The sequence below is a fragment of the Ailuropoda melanoleuca genome, chromosome 10 (genome assembly GCF_002007445.2).
Source record: "Ailuropoda melanoleuca isolate Jingjing chromosome 10, ASM200744v2, whole genome shotgun sequence".
Lineage (NCBI taxonomy): Eukaryota > Metazoa > Chordata > Mammalia > Carnivora > Ursidae > Ailuropoda > Ailuropoda melanoleuca.
The window spans coordinates 51337109-51355043 of record NC_048227.1 but is presented as its reverse complement, the minus strand read 5'-3'; the positions used below and the strand labels follow the sequence as shown (position 1 = coordinate 51355043).

At 39.7% G+C, this 17935-nt stretch overlaps 1 protein-coding gene across 1 annotated transcript in view; it reads left to right on the top strand.

The window, feature by feature from the left end:
- The window catches only part of SIM1 (SIM bHLH transcription factor 1), a 64292-nt gene that overhangs the window by 26008 nt on the left and 20349 nt on the right, over positions 1 to 17935 (top strand). Inside the window, exon 9 of the mRNA XM_002921970.2 lies at positions 12801 to 12969. Within this exon, the coding sequence (XP_002922016.1) occupies positions 12801 to 12969 (169 nt within the window). The remainder of the gene's footprint in view (positions 1 to 12800; positions 12970 to 17935) is intronic.

Genomic DNA, 17935 nt, shown 5'->3' with positions numbered 1-17935 from the left:
AGGAGGGAGTGGAGGCAGTGAGTGGGACTGAGCCCCTGGGGAGGGCTGTACATGTATGTGTGTGTGTGTGTGAGAGAGAGAGAGAGAGAGAGAGATCATGATTGGCAGCAGAGTAACTGGCTGCAGGGTAAGGAGTCCATCTTAACTCTGATAAAAAACGCTGTTGCCCAAGGCGGGTCCTATGTATCTCGTTATGTCAGCCAGAGAGAGCAGTTGTGTGTGCCAAGTTGATTTTTGTCTTGTTGGAATGAAATTGAGCTGCTTTTTGTTCTCCTTTGAACGGAGTTTTTCAGTATTTCGTGGGGTTGACTTCTAACAGGATTAGGAATCTTAGTGAGTTTTAAACGGAAGAATCACATTAGAGTCAAAATAGCCTTTGCAGATTTATTACATTAAAAAAAGTTTCTAATTATTTTAGGTCTTTGTAATATTTTTAACTTTTCTTTTTTAAGGGTTAGTTCCCAGGCATTGCTGCCCTGCCCTGGAAAGACTGGGATTGTCAGCTGCAAGTGAGGGAGGGATGGGAAGGTGCTCTGTTTGTTGCCATACTTAGAAAGGTTGGGGAGTAAGAAGGGCTTACATTGGAGAGGCTGCTACTTTGTGCTAGAGGCTCAGAGAATTCAAGTAACTTAGCCAACACAACATAGCTAATGAGTGGACATGCCAACCCAGAGACAGGACTCCAGGGCCCACCTGATTGCCTCTTTGGCATGCTGTCCTTAAGTTGGTAACATTGTACTAGGGTGAACCATATGTAATTGCCATTTCTGTACATTGAGGCCATCCAATATTGGCAATTTCATATGATTCGGCCTAATATTTGGGAAGTAATATGGCATTTCAAAGAGATTTTGCAAAAGTCTGGACAGTTTACCCAAAGAGTTCAATACGGGGTCTCCACAAAGTGACCTAATAGCTTCACAGAAGTTTTGGTGTACTTAGAACCCAGTCAGCTGCCACGCAATGTGCTTAAGCCCTGGGCCCGACCCCATCTCCCCATCACCAATTTAGGCATCAGCAGTTATGACATTTTTACAGAACAGCAATCCATACCCATAGAACACTATTTTATTTGGAACATCTAATATTTTGTCAGGATTCAAATGGGCATTGCTGTCTTTACTGGAAGGATATTTTCCCCTTTGATTGATCGTTAAATGGATAGAGCCTGTGAAAGGAACTCTCTCTCTCTCTCTCTGTCTTTTCTGGGGATTTCTTGTTCAAACAGAATTTGTTGTATCCACATCAGTAAAGCCGTGCTAATATGGGCTGCTGGCCAGATCGTGGAGATAGCCTCATTATATTGAACTGGATGTCATAATGGTACCCATTAAGGTGGGATTCTCTCTATGTTTGTACTTTTAAACCCAAGTCCCTTGCCACTTTTTACATCTCTCTGAGAATAGCAACATTTCTGGTAATGCAACCTGAGAGTGTGCTGTCTCTTGCCTCCTCCTACTGAAAACCATTACAAAAATAGAATTCCCGGTTCTGAGCATTTTTAGGGGTTTGTAGCTTGCTCCTGCTCCCCAGTCATTCATTTTACTCTCTGCACTTGGGATGGCTATAATGTGTTCTGGTGGCTGAAGGTAAGAACCCATGAGATTTACTTCTTTCAACACTCCCATTAATTGATATTGGTGTCCAAATATACGACAGGAAAAGAGCATCTTTTTTTTTTTTTTTTTTTTTTTTTTTTGCAATGAACCAAATGCAACGCAAGGTTTTTTGTTTTAATTTTTAGAAACCGTTCAGAGACTAACACTGTTGAAAGTCATAGCATTTCTATCAGCTGTTGAAATCTTACTATAGTCCTGGCAAAGTGAAGCATTTGCTGTGCTGGATTTGGGTAATGGAAGCCTGCAGGGTTCCAGCTCAGGAATGCTGGAAGAATGAAGCCCACAAAGCAGAGGGCAGAGTGAGTGTCAATTTCATTCCTCCAATTAAAGCAGTTAAAGAAATAACAAAATGCAGGGTAACATTTTATTGTGAGGGCTAATTGAAAATCAGGGGAAAATATTTAGATACACTACATTATCATCTCTCTTCCATTTGTGTCTCTTCCCAGTTGACTCAACAGGACCTTCATTATAAACAAATCTCTATCATTAGAATTAGCTTAATTTTTGTTGCTATAATTAAGAGGATGGTAAGAAGTGTTGTAGAGTGTAGTCCTTCCTTCAGCAAATGGGATGGTTCTTGCATTCACTCAGAAGTCTTTCCCCAGTGCCTTATGGGTGCCAGGGTCTGTAGGAGGGAGGGTTGTGGTGTGACCAAGAGAGACAACATCCCTACCCTCATGGTGGGTGAATTTTAGTGGGTAGAAACAGATAGTACTTATAAACAAATAAATATGTCCTACAATGTCAGAAAATGAAAGGAAAAAATTAAGCAGGAAAAGAGATGGGAGTGGTCAGGGAAGGCCTCTCTGAAGACTCCTGAATGAAGGGAGGGAAGCAGACAAGCTGAGACCAGCAAGAGCTTCCCAGCAGTGGGAAGCAAATGCAAAAACCTGGGGTAGAAACCAACTAGGTGAGTCCATGAATGAGAAGGTCACTGTAGCTGGAACAGAGAAAGAAAGGGGAGGGAAGGGGCATAAGAAGTTGATGCTAGAATAGGCAGGGTCAGACCGTGTTGGGTCTTGAAAGCATTGGGAAGTCACTGGAGTTTTGAGCAGAGGCATGGCATGAACTAATTTAAGGTATGAAAAGGTCATCTGGCTGGTGTGGAAAATAGGCTTTGGGAAAGGTGGAGGGTAGAGGCGGGGAGTTATGAGATGACCGCAATTGCCTAGGTGAGGGAAGATGATGGCTTGAAAGAGTGAGGAGGTAGTGATGGAGGGTCTGATGCTGGATGTGTTGAACGTAGACAGATGGGGTTTGCAGATAGACTAGACAAACTGTGAACGTAGACAGATGGGGTTTGCAGATAGACTAGACAAACTGTGAAAAAATGGGGAATCAAGGTCAGCATTGAAGTTTTAGCCTGAGCAGCCTGGGTGAATGGTGGGAAGGGCGGATTTGTAGGTAGGGGTAGCACTCAAGGGCTGTGTGTGGGCATATTTAGTTTGAGATGCCATCATTCATTTGAGTGATAATATCAGGCAGGCAGTTGGATGTGGGTGTCATGGAGTGGGGAGGTCTGGGCTGGAGATGAGGGGTCATCAATGTATAGAAATTAAAGCGAGCAGAGTGCATGAGATCCCCGGAGAGTGAAGGGTAATTGAGATGCAGCCTGAAGTCGGAGCCCTGTAGCTCTCCAGGGCTGTGGGATCTGCAGGAGCAGGCAGTGTCCCCAGAGGAGGCTGAAAGGAAGCAAACAGAGATCAGGATGGGAATAATCTGGTGAGCTATGCAGTGAGGCTGGGCCCTGGGGAAAGTGTGAAGTTTGTCTTTGGAATGTCCCCTCCCTTTACAGTGGTTTTCCATCTACTCTGTGGTACCCTTTCATCTGATTTCTTTAGTTTTTCTTATCCCAGATAACAACTGGTCCAGTTTTCAAAGTGTGGTCCCTGACTGGCAGCATCATCACCTCCCAGGAGCTTGTTAAAAATGCATATTGTGAGCTCCACTCTAGACCTACAAAGAAGAAACTCTAAGGGGTGGGGCTCAGCAAGCTGTGTTTTAATAAACGCTTCAAGGGCTTCTGATGCATGAAGTTTGAGAACCACTGTTCTAAAGAAAGTAGCTGATAAACTGAACCAATGAAAAATAACAGAGCTTATATAATACTACACAGACTATGTAATTATCAATAGAGTTCATGAGACTTACTCTGTTAACCTTTTCTGAGCCATCTGTCTAAAGCCAAAGAAATAAATATCTAACAGTAGATTTTAAGCATAAACCAGTAGACCATTCCTGAGACATCTTTGTGGGGGCCAAGGAAACTTTTCAAGCCCTGCAAGTCATAAATGCAGGCAGCTGCCTGTTGTATCTCTGATAATGAACTCTACTGATAATTACATAGTCTGTGTAGTATTATATAAGCTCTCTGACTCCAGATATGAAGGTGATGAAAATTTGGGCATTTTGTGGGCGATCCAAAATCTCTAGAGATAATTCAGAACTTTTTTTGTTTGAACACTTATTTTGTTTAAAGTTGATATTTTTTTTAAGATTGTTTATTTTAGAGAGAGAAAGAGAGAGACAGACTGCACAAGAAGGGGGAGGGGTGGAGGGAGGGAGACAGAATCCTCAGGCAGACTGCCTGCTAGGCATGGAGTCCCTCACAGGGCTCCTCCTGGGGCTGGACTTGGACCCTGAAATCATGACCTGAGCTGAAGTCAAGAGTAGGCTGCTCAACCAACTGAGCCACCCAGCCATCCCTGCTTAGAGTCGTTTAAACACAACCTATCTATCAGGCAATTTTAAGTATGCCTCAACAGCAAGGCATATAATAAANACCAACTGAGCCACCCAGCCATCCCTGCTTAGAGTCGTTTAAACACAACCTATCTATCAGGCAATTTTAAGTGTGCCTCAACAGCAAGGCATATAATAAAAATAATAATAATAATAATAATAATGGCAGAACATTTGTTGAATTGTGAATTTTTATTCATAAAATACCCCTCAAATTTATTTTAGCCTTTTAAATAATAGAGTTTAATGTATATTTAGTCAAGCATTATGGTAGTAAGGGCTTAGAGAGATTAGAAATAAATGAATCCAATTAAAGAACACGTCTGTGAGATTTGATATGTCATAGGTATGAATGAACTGTTTGCACAGCAACTGTAAAGAAACCGTTAATGATTAACTATCTAGAAGAGGTTTAATCAAGAATAAATGCTATAGGACATATTTTAAAATATTTAAGTTAAACAAATGAAGATTTGTGCATTTGAAAACATTGCATCATGCCATCATTTTTGCTGTGTCTTTTCCTGGGGAGTTCAAAGCCTTTTCTATTATCTGCAGAAATGCCAGTGCCTTTGTGTTGTGTAGAAAAGGGTAGAGCTTTCAAAGGTGCCATGAGGTTTAGCGTCATGGGGTCTCTCCCCAAACTGTGGGGAGTTTGGGACCCTCTGGTCTTGAGTATAGAATGCAAATTTCCCAATGTTGGGGGAAGATTATTTCTTTGTGATTACAAGTAATTTTTCTGTTCCAGGAGTTTGTGTGAAGTTGAAAATAGGAGCTATGCTCTTTTCACCCTCTCTGCCAGGGGGTTAGTTTTAGGGTTTAGGAAGAAGCTTGGTAAGTATCAGAACTGGGTGAGAAAGCTATTCCTGTGGAGAATAGAACCTTAACCAAACATAAGGTGTTAGGTGATGGGTTCCCCCATTACTTATCTATCTTAGGTATTGGCAAACTTCTGAAGGGAACATACATTTGAAAAACGTCAGCTTAATAAAATGACAGTGAAGGTGTGAGGGATGGACACAGAGGGTGGGGAGGTGAGAAAGAATGGAAAGACATGGAAGGCAGGGGCCTGAAATTTTCTGGCATTTTATTTTCTGTTTGTGAACATTTTTAGAAGTAAGAAAAACTCGGTTGATATTAGTATCATTTTTTCTTTCTTTATATTTGGACTTTTTTTTTTCCTCCTAGAAGAGGCCTATATTAGCAGTCTTGATTGTCGAAAAGGAGATTGACATTTTTAAATTTATGCCTTTGGTAAAAGAAGCAGCACATTTTTCATTTAATTTGCTTGGATCTAACTTTTAAAGACCAATAGCTCCCTAACCGCCCCCCATCCCTGGCCCAACTTTGAGAAAATAAGAAACAAAAAAGCAATAAGATCAATAGAATTTGGAACTTAGATCTGTAGGATTTACAAATACACCTAAACTTTACTAGCTATAGATATAGAGTCAATTTCTGAGCATAAAAAATTAAGTTTTTCAGAACAAAAAATGTGGCACACAAAGTAGGGTTTACTCTATTTAAACAATGATAAATATGCCATCTATAACTCACAGGAAGCTGAACTGTTGTGAGAAGCTACATGGCAAGACTTTCTTTTTTTTTCAATTATAAGTAATAATTTAAGTTATATTCTCCAAAGAAGGAAACATAGAGTCATGGAGGTCACATGAAGGTCTTCAGAGACAGATAATTCTGTGAGGTAGGAAGGGTGGAAAATAGATCAGAAAGTAAGTGAAATGTATAGGCACCGAGAGAGCATATGGACATTTGGACATTTTAAAATTATAAATGGTGTTCATGAGAAGTTGAACCTATGGGAAAAGAAGTTTAGTGCTGTTGTCTCTTCCATAATTTAATATTATTCACAAAGAAGAAATCCTGGAAATACAAAGAAGAGAAGTTGGAGAACCATTTCAATATTAGGTGGGAGTACCCGAAGTTTGCCTCAATTAGAGTTTCTTTTTCATGAATTATTTTTCTGATTATGAAAGTCATATATGTTTATTATAGAAAGAATTAAGATAATATAGAGAGATATAAAGAGAAGATAAAGAACATCTTTAATCTATTTTCCAGATTGTCACTGTTAACATTTTAATTTTTTACTTCCCACTACATGTATGTGCAAATACATGCATATATGGTACATGTTAATTTAAAAAGATATAAATTTTCACTTTATCAATAGTATTCTTCACATCATTAGAGTAAAAAAAAATAATGACAGCATAATACTTTATCACATGGGTATACCATAATTAAGTAATGGTTCTATTGTAGGTTTTTATTTATTTATTTACAATTAAATATAAGAGATTTGCTAAGTACCTTTGTATATAGACTTTTGATACTTATCGCTGACTATTTTTATAAGATATATTACTAGAAGTGGAATTACTGGATTTAAGGAATGAATATTCTTAAGACACTTGATGAACACTGATAGTTTACTCTTTTAACAGTAGTCCATTTATTATATATAAGAATGGCCAGCGTAGCAGCTGAGGCAAGGGAGCAGAAATCACTGTGGCCCGTGTGGGTAAAGAAACAAACTCAGATGTCTATTGTGGCCGGTCTGCACTTAGCTATATTTCAACTTGTGTCATGGGTTTGTGCAAAGGTATTACATAATCCCTGTTGTGAGTTTGGTTGACTTTGCTACATCTTACCAAAATATTACGGTTTTTGACCTCCTTTTTATTTATTGTTTGCCTATTGTTTACACCCCATACCCCTCTCCTTCCTTCTTGAAATTACAGTGTGTTGGTAAACTTTGTGCCTACGCCATCCCTCCCCCTTGTCATGCCATCCACTCCATAGCATGTTGGATGAAACCTACAAAATAGAGGAGAAAGATGTTTCTAGGCAGAGGCAGTGTTTATGTAAAACCAAAGACTTTTGGGGAACTACTGAAATCACCAAAGCAAATGGAGAAAACCACAAGGAGCAAACACAAATCCACTTATTAGTATGAGACTATTATATTTCTAAGGGTGCCTTAGCCTAATTTCCCAGCAGATGCCTTCGTTTGTGAGCCTCTCACAGTATGGAATCCTCCTTATCAGCTATCTCTGCTGGGCTCCATGGGAGCCTGAAAATGAAACATAAACTAGGTCTCTCTGCTGCAGAGTTTACCCAGTGGCCAGGCGGTAACGCTGCCAGAATATAAAGAAGGTCATGCACTTCATGTGACAGTGATTCGAGAATCCAATTAAAAAGTTTAGTGTAAGACGCAGTCGTTCCTACTTAATCCGATCACAGTTTAATGCAATCCTCCACTTATTGCAGTCAGCGCCTTTGGAGCCAAATCAATTGTATGTCTCTGTTTCCACGTTTTCCTCCGTAATTTGATCACCTTCAGCTGTTTTTTTTTTTTTTTTAAATAGCTCAATTGGGAAATCTGGCAACATCTTTTAAGAATTGCCACATAACGTAAAGCCAGCAAAGACACTTCAGAATGGCCACCTTCGAAACTGGCATGACAGAAGCAAAAAGTCACTTGTCCAAAGTAGAAGCAGGATAGGATATGGCAGAGTTGAAGAGGACAGTTTCTTGCGAAGAATCTTGCCTCAACATGAACTGAAAAAATACTGCTGACTGCTTATCTGTACAATCATTCGAACTCACTTGAAGGTTGTAAATACAGTAGGGCTGCTGTTGGCATTACGGACACCAGTCTCCCCGTCAAAATGATAGAAATTATCTTAATGCCTTTCTCTGAAGCTAAAAGTACCTTTTAGTGGTGAAGATACCTCTTGTTTGCCTTGCAGGGGTATTGCACTGAGGTTCCCATATGGCAAATTGGCACTTACCTCGTGAGTGGTCGTGGCATATTGCTGAAGGGAAGGCCGAGGAGGCCAACGATGCAAAAATGGCCCCTTTTATTCTATTGGAATTTGAGTAATTCCAAATATGTACATGACTATTATAAAGTTTAGAGTAGACTCAGATGGTTAACTCTGCAAATTGAATGATTTCTGACTGTCCATAATGGAATAAGAGGATTACTTTGGTCTGTGCAAATACGAGTGAGATTGACAAGCTGCAGGTCCTATGATTGCAAATTATCCATTTCACATTGCTTTCGGAGCCAAGGTACCTGAGGATGTCTGCAGCTCTCATACAAGTCACTCACAGGAGAAAAAAACCCCAGACAAATGTAAATTGATACTGATAGCCATTTTGAAAAATATGCCAAAGGGCATATGCCCCAGTTCCTGTTTTTTTTTTTTAATATTTTATTTATTTATTCGACAGAGATAAAGACAGCCAGAGAGAGAGGGAACACAAGCAGGGGGAGTTGGAGAGGAAGAGGCAGGCTCATAGCAGAGGAGCCTGATGTGGGGCTCGATCCCACAACGCCGGGATCACGCCCTGAGCTGAAGGCAGAAGCTTAACCGCTGTGCCACCCAGGCGCCCCCCAGTTCCTGTTTTGATATGTGGATTGTATATGGGAGACCAGTGTGAGCTGCCCTAGTGAGGGAGCCTGTGGGGTCCTGAAGATGGTCTATGTGGCACTTTTCAGGAAAGCTTTAGAAGTGGAGTAGGGCTGTGTCCTGTCCCTGCTTAACTAAAGTCAGCTAAGTCAAATTCCTCACTATACTCATTTCAGAGTCCAAGGGCTGTACACCCAAGTATTTTATTTTGTCCCGCTCCACAGGGGAACACTGAACATCTTTTCTAGGCATATACCTAACTTTGAGGATGTTTTGTGTGTATGTGTGCGTGTGTGTGTGAGAGAGAGAGAGAGAGAGATGCCAGAATGTGCCTTACTGCAGAGAAGGGAGGGAGTGTCTAAGTTTGGAGGAGGGAAATGGAACTCATAATGTGATTCCCATCAGCATCCAGACCTTTAATCTATACAAATGAAATGCTCCAATTTAATAGAATTCTAAAAGTAAAACAAACGCTTTGTTCTTAGTGAATCTGTCATTCAGAGCTTCTCTTGGCAGTACATCAACTGTACTTGAAATGTCTTTAAGTGGGTATTTTTTTATTGTGCTTTTCATCTTAACACATCTTTGAGTTGTTAGAGGAATAGGGAGGCTGAGCTCCTCTCAGCGTGTCAAGTCTGTGCTGCTCTAAAGTCTCCATTTGCTTACTTAGCAATGAAGAGCTTACCTTAATAAGTATTTTGGCCACACTGCAATAGAGTTTAGAGACTAAGAAGCAACAGAGCAAATTAATATGAGTTAGCGGTACAGAGGAAAGAAATACAGCGTAAGGAGGTGTTTGTAATAAAATGTATTACAGTCACTTCCAAAGTGGAACTATTGTTTTGGGGAAATCAGGTGCCAAAAATCACCACAAAGTGTGAAAGTAAAGAAATAATACTTAGTATTTATTGAGCATTTACTATGTTCTAGGCACTGTGCTATGAGTTTTTCGTATAACAGTTTTCTAAACCTTAGCACATCCATCGCTATGAGTTATAAAGAGGAATTTCGGTCTAGATGGGTTTTTACACAGTAAGTGGCTCAAACCATGGTCTACCCGACCTCATGATCTTTTGCTATTTGGTGAATTCTTTCTGGTCTTTTTAGGTGTGCACCAAAATATTAATATTTTTATTTATCAAAAGTATTTGTGTAACTCTTCTTAAATTTATTAGCATTTTCATGTGACTATGTAGAATTTCAAATCATTTATTGGTTTTGAATTTTTATTTAAGCCTTTTTGGAGTATTTCTATCATTGGAAACTATGCAAAAACTTTGGGAAGACTTCTTCAGTAGTTGAGATGCATACTCTGGGGGTCTGATGGTGTACACGAGAGAAATGAATCCTTGTTTATGCTCTACTTATTGCCATGAAGTCTCTGTGCTAAAATGTTGCGTTAAGAGTGTGTTTTAAAAATTATGTGGCCGTATTTTTAGGGGTGCAGGATTTTTGCTATCAGTCTAGGTCCTGTTGGGCAGGGACTGAATGGATATACCTGTACCCATTTGTTTTGTTTTTTTGTTTTGCCTTGTTTTGTTTAATAATTTTTATTATGTTGTGCTAGTCACCATAGAGTACATCCTTAGTTTTTGATGTAGTGTTCCATGATTCATTATTTGCGTATAACACCCAGTGCGCATTTGACACAGGAATGCCTAAGCATGGGAGCTCTACCTCCTGTCAGAACGTCACATGCACATGATCTCAGGGCAGGCAGGTCAGGGACTCACAGCCCAGAAAGGTCTTTTCCAACAGAGAAATACTGCTGGCCTGCTGGTTATTAATAGTCACTGAGGAAAACAGTCCTTTCTGAGTTCCATCTTTATCTTCTTCCTCTTCCAAATGTGTGAAATATTATGCAGTTGCCATTGGGACATAACAGAATGTCTCTTGACACTTGCCCTCTAGGAACTTAGAAACCCTAGGAAAGATTGGACATTATCACGTGAAAAATAAGGTTGGCCCTTATGTCTTCTTCATGAGCACAACAGCTTAGTCCTTCTGTTCATTGATGTCTCCCCAGGGCCTCCATGGAGACACTCAGAAAACATGTTCTGAAGGAATGAATGGGGTTAGCAGTTGGGAAGGGCTTCAGAGGCAAGTAGGATTTAAGGTAGTTATTAGAGGAGTTCTATAGGTATCTGTTGGAGGAGAAAGAGAGGAAATTATAAGGTTAGTTTGGGGAGAACTATTTTGGGTGAAGTGAGGGGCTGACAAAGGAAAATTTTCAGATACTGTCAGAAAAATGGGTGGGAACCAAATTTTGGAGGGCACTGAATTTCTGACCAAGGAGTGCAACGAGTCTGTATTGTGTGTTCTCCTTGGGAGATGATTAGAGTAGTAAAGCAGACCAGTCATATGATTCAGCTTCCCAAGCCTGGAAGACAAATTGCATGCCCACCTTCTAAATTTTTGTTGCTTACATAGGATAATTTTTTTTACTTGCACTGAGTAGGTGGACTATTTGATATAAAGTCATTGAAATTCGCTAACATATACCGCTGAACTGTAGTTTGTGGCGGTGATATTATTGAACCTGTTTTAGCTGATTTCTATCCTTCATCACTTGAGGGACTCCTTGCCTGAATTATCCTTTTGCCTTTGCCTGATCTCTCTGTAGAAGAACAAATAGGGAAAAGGAAGAGAAGGTAAATGAATATTTGCTGATCCCTGGAAATCTACCCATCTCTTTAACATATCTAACTTTATTAGTTTATTACATTTTATATACCTACCTTAATCCAAAGAGTATTAAAAATGCATGTAAATTTTTTTAGAAAGGTGAACCCATTAGAGAAAAGGAAAAATAAAATAAGAAAAAAAAAGAAGAAGCCAGTGAAGTTTGTTGCACAAAATGCCTGCCCTGAGGACTTGTACACTTGTTAGAGGTGGTTACAAATCAGATTTGGGGCTCAGGGCTTTTTGACTTCCAGTGGAATGGGGGAAACATGATGAGTTATATGATTCACTGTGTCTGTGAGATAAAAAGAAATCAATTACCCAGGAGCAGCCCAACTAGTTCTGGAAACTGAAAGGAAATTCTCCCATGAGTCCCCATAAAGAAGACTATGAAACATTTTATTTTGGTTGCCAGTGGGAAGGGTTGAGATCCTCTTACAAAAACTGGGGAGTCAGTTAAGATTCTCTGTTGCCTGAAGCAGGCTGAGGTGATAGCTGTGGGCAGGGGCCAAGCTGTCATCTTCAGTCCCTAAACACCGCAAGCCATACCATTGTAACAAACTCTCCAAGATATGCACTTTATCCTCTTCACATTACGTTCTGCAGTTATGATATTTAATATTTGTTCACTGGTTCTTCTTGGAAATAGACTGTAATCTGCAGAAGGGCAGGGACTCTAGGCACCTTACTCATTCTTTCACCTCCACGTAGCACAAAACCTGGTATATATTAGGAGCTTAGCAGATATTTATTGAAGATGGAAAGAACTGGTGGTAAAATGTACCCTAATGTAACTGAATTAGCCTATTAAAAGGGATTTTTAACTACTTATAAGCCTAGTTTCATTGGTTTGCTAGCCATAAAATACTAAGAATGTTTACCACAATGATTGATCTTGGAACAGCTGACATTCTTCTTGCCGATAATCAGATAGCATCAGATGGTCAGTTGTCTGTTGAGTTCACCCTACACAGAAAATCCTTTTGAGTAGATTTTATAATCTATACCTCACCAATGAGGGCACAAAAGCTCAGAGAAGCTGAATTATGGATTTATTTTCTACTTATAAAAGTGATCAAAAATGTATTTAAAATGAAGACATTTTCATGAGCATATCATTTAATTTGGCTGTGGTACAGGGCAGTTACCTCTGTATACATTAGTTAGGCATTTCTAAAATAATCAAGGTTTTTGTGGTGACCAGTTATATGGCTAACTTTTGCTTGTGGATTACTGCCAGTCCTGGTGAGAGAACACATGTATCCATTTTCTGTGGTGGCAGATTAAGGGGCTGTGTCCTCTCACCCTGCAGGGACACGGAATACAAAGGGTTGCAGCTCTCCCTGGATCAGATCTCAGCCTCTAAACCAGCCTTCTCCTACACCAGCAGCTCCACTCCTACCATGACTGACAACAGGAAAGGGGCCAAGTCCAGGCTTTCCAGCTCAAAGTCAAAATCCAGGACTTCCCCATATCCTCAGGTAGGTGCATTGCCATTTTTGCAACGTGTGTGTGTGTGTGTGTGTGTGTGTGTGTGAGAGAGAGAGAGAGAGAGAGAGTGAGACTTGGTTTGGTCTCAAAGTTGAGGAAGCATTAAAACAGTTTGGAATTCATTATCTGGTTGTAATAAATTTAAAACGTCTATGTGTCTGGAAAGCTTTCTAAAACTATCTTCTTCCTGCTCTTCTCCTTTTAAAATAACTATGCTAGTAAAAATTTGAATGATCTTGTGGTTTACTGCTTTTATACGAAGATCGTGATAGTCTCAGTTGCAGTTGGAGCCATAACTTTGTTTTTCCAAGGAGATTGCTCCTGACCAAAAAGATGAAGGCAGCATAGCAAAATACAGAACACGAGAGCTTAGCATAGTAAAATTGATTCTTTGGACAGGAACTGAAGTAGAGGGAAATGAAGAGGTGGAAGCAAAGGAGGAAGGGGCATCTCACCATGAGCTTCGTTCTCAGGAGGACTATCTGGGGAAGAAGGGAGATAGACTCTACCAGATGGGAAGAATAGTGGGAAAAGCAACTAGTTCTATTCTCATCTTTACAAGGTGGTGAGCTGATGAGACCCAGAGGGGGTATTCCAGAACTACTGCAAGGCACAAAGATGAGTCTGTATTCTTGGAAGGAAAAATTATTTTTCTGATCAGTCACTGAGATATAGAAACTAGACTATGCCAAGATATATGCACATCTCCCTCCTGGCCTGAAAGAAGTAGGACAGAATTGGGGATTCTCTACTCCTAGGATCTTGTGACCATCTCACCTCTATCCTTTTCCTTATGGCTCCTCAGCACTAGAGTAACTTAGGAGATGATTCCTAGCCTTATATAAAGCCAAACTGGATTTGGAGTTATTTTGTCTAAGTGGTCTTTATCATTTATGTTTTAAATATATTTTTAAAGTAAAAATGGTCATCTACTGGTTATAGAAACTGTTATTTCATTACTTAGCAGAGCTATATTACTATGTTGATTTCTACGAACGTATATACTATATGAGGAAATGTTATTCATTGAACTAATGCTTACCAAGAAGCTACTATTTGCTAGATTATTTTAGCAGCTTGGTGTATAAAGATGAGATGATCATGGCCCCCAAGAGACTTATGTCACACAGTTTAAAATCCCCCGGAGAAGGCCAGATCTCTTTACTCTAACAAAAGGGAGGGAGTTGATATGTGATGCCTAGACAGTTTTCAGCGTCCACCCTCTGTTATGAGGACTGAGCACTTTACTTAACAAGTACATTTTAGTTAAAGTCACTGTGGAGGGGGAGTTGCTTCTTTTTATTGAACATCTGAGAAGCTTTTCTTATTACAATCTTGTACCTTGAGGAAAAAGTTTTACTGTCGCTTTTTATTATGTGGAAGGATCAATTACGCCTTTGGGTAATTTTATCCTTAAATAGTCAGGAATGTTGACCACATAGATAAAAGAAAAATTTAAATTAGGAAATACTAAGTTCAGAAGGAATTTATCTGTTGTTATACAGAAATTAAGCCACAAAATATCTCCCATTGCACTTCCAAAAACTCACTAATTCTGTTTTCTTTCATGTACAGCTCTAACATCTAAAATTTCTATTAGTTTGCTCTAATGGTAGACTACTCATTTTTTTTAAAGATTTGTTTACTTATTTATTTGAGAGAGAGAGAACACGCATGAGTTGAGGAGGGCAGAGGGAGAGAGAGAATCTTTAGCAGGCTCCATGCCCAGCATGGAGCCCAATGTGGGGCTCTATCTCACGACCTTGAAATCATGACCTGGGCTGAAGTCACAAGTTGGACTTTTAACTGACTGAGCCACCCAGGCACCCCTAGATGACTCATTTTTTAAAAAAATATTGTAACAGCCATTAGACTGCTCTTTGTTCATGTGGTCCTGCACAAAGGAGGAATTAATTTGAAAGTTATATGTGTTCCCTAGTTTATTTTATTTTATTTTTTAAAAGATTGTATTTATTTGAGAGAGAGAGACAGAGGGAGAGAGGGCGGGCATGTGCATGAGCAGAGGGGATGGGCAAAGGGGGAGAGAGAAGCAGGATCCCTGATGAGCAGGGAGCCCGAGGAGGGGCTCAATCCCAGGACCCTGGGATCACGACCTGAGCCGAAGGCAGATGCTTAACCAACTGAGCCACCCAGGTGCCCCACGTGTTCCCTAGCTTAAAAAAAAAAAAAACACAGAAGATTGTCTACCTTGGCCTGGCTGCCTCTGCCTTTGGTAACTCCTACATATTCTTCAACCAACCAGTGTTGATCCATTGGTAGGGACATCTCTATGCCCCTATTAAGCAGGAAGAACTTAACAAAAGATAAGACTTTCCACCCTCAACAACCTTAAAGTTTTAAGGGTCAAAATTTTTCAGAGGGGAATGATGTGGAGAACAAAGACAAGAAAGAATGTAAATAAAATTAAATTTCTTTATAACCTGCAGACCATCGACAAATACTTGAAGCTGGTAGAGTAGCCATTTCTCTAGGAAATTCCCATCTTAATGTTACTGCTTTGCTAGAGGGAAAAAGAACCTTAGCTTGACAATAGAAAGGCCTCCAGGATCCTGTGCATCTTCTTTAGAATATGAAAGTTCTTTTGGAAACTTCCCTTTTTCCTTACCTTCCTCAACTCCAAAGTGTAGAATCAATTGCTCCTCACAACCCCAGTGCAGCCCTTTCTGCACACGGGTCCTATTCCCGTGCTATAATAAAAACAGCTTTTACACCAGAAAAAACCAATAATACAGAAGAGTGGAAAGTAGAAAAAAACACCTCTATTCTCTTATTTCTCTCGCTAAAATTGTGCTTTCTTCTGGAACTGTTCTAGGATGTATAGAAATCACGCACATGCACACGTAAGTCCATATCAGATTCGTCTTGATGTTTGTGTGTTCATTTTTGTGGTTAGTACTTACATATATGTAGTCCTTAGAATTTTGGCTGCGTGTCTCATTTGAAATCACACATTAAGTAAATGAAGTAAGTTTACTTAAGATCTATGTGCCTAGTAAAGGTTATTCTTTGATTGTGTTTACTTAGACAATCATGGTGCTAAGTCAATCATTGACTGAGTTCCCACTATATGGGCTACTAACATGTAGAGATCAGAAATGGAACACAACTGCCTTTGCTTTCAGGGAGCCACTCCTATAGACAGGTGAGGGAACAAGCATTTGTAGTGAATTGTCATGGGGTGAGCAGAAGGTCCTCTGGGGGCACATTGGCAAAGCATGAAATCCAGGGCAAATGCATCACGGTATCTTCTGGAAGAAAGCAATTTGGTAGCATTAGCTTAGATTCCAAATCCTTAGAAATGTTAAAGAAAAAATTAGCTACTCAGAAGTCTCATTTGTTTCGAATTATCCTTATATTTTGAAGGGATACCTAACCTTTAATTTTCATGCATCATTGCCTTTATGTGTCTTTGACTCAGTAGATGCTAGCTGAGCACCTGTCCTGGCAAGATGCTTTGCTGGCCTCTGTGGTGAATGAAGGTAGGGGTTGGGTGCAAGTTGCTAGAATATAAAGAAGTGGTATAAGAAATGTCCTTAAGTTTTACAGTATGGCTGAAATGATAATTTATACATTAGAATCAGTAGAGTATAGGAAAGAGATGGTGTACACAAAGGGCTTTATGAGTGATGACAGCTGCAGAGACGGTAGCCTGGATGATTGGGTAAGGCATTGCGCCTGACCTGGCTTTGAGAATAGGATTTAGGCCGACAGGCATAGGGAAAGGAGAGGACACTTCAGGAAGACCAAGATTATGAAGAAATGGAGAGATGCATTGTGACTGGAACTGGAGTGAAGTGGGGGAGAGTTTTTCCCTGTGGACGAGGACTAGGGATGATACGTTGGGAAGCATTGATTGGTGCCAAATATCTGCCAGGCCAAGGAATTTAGAGTTTGTTTTGTGGAGAGCCAGTAAAGGTTTCTGAACAGGAAACGAGAGCATTAAGGTGGTGGAAACAAGGCAGACTCCTCATGTGAATAGCCCTGGCGTGCATCTGTGAAGGTCTGAACTAAAGTTCTCTATGGAAGTAAAAGACCTTAGAGAGGAAGAATGGATGACATCCTTTTTATCCTTGGCTGCTTGCACCAATTCTCCTTATAGAGATATTTTGATCATTAAAGATTTATCTTGAAATTATACTTTAAAGCTTATTTTTTGTAGTTAATGACAAACTTGTACTGAATTTTCCTTCATAGGTTAATAGATCCATAATAAATGCATTTTTGGTTCCTAAATGATCAGGCTTTTGTGTTTAATTTTAAATATTTCTGCCCCCTTTCTCAAAAATAAAAAGAAAATCTTGTCTGTTATTTCTGTGGTTGCATGTTTTTAGCATGCAAATTCTTCTCATTAGAATTTTCAAGAGGCAGTTTCCAGAGCAAAGCTGAGCTCACAGGGTACTGTCTTGTTCCTCTTATTAGTTATGCAAATGGTGATTTAATGATTCTATCAATGTTATTTATTAGGCTTTTTGCTCTGTGATGTGTTGGGCATATCTAGAAATTTCTCAAAGAAGTCTGCTGAATGGCAAATAGTTAACACTGCTTTTTGGAATTATTTAGGCACCCTTCTTTGAACATGTGAGAGATGCACAAATTGTAATTTGCTGTCACACCCAGTTTGCAGTAATAGATGAACCTTTAGGTCCCCTCCTGATATGAGATGCTCTTGGGAATGATTCTAGACATGATTATATTATAGCCACTTAATGAATGACTCAATCACCTTTGTACCTCTATGTATTACTCAGGACAAGAAAGGTCAAAGCAGAATTGTTTTTGAATGGTTTTGGAAAAATTGTTGTAGGCACTATTATAGTTGATTTCCAAAGACTCTGCACAGAGCTACTGAGCTTTTCTGCATAGTGGCAAAACTGTGAAGGCCTGAGGATATGTTATGACAGTTTCATTTCATTGCTATTGGGTATATTCATGAAA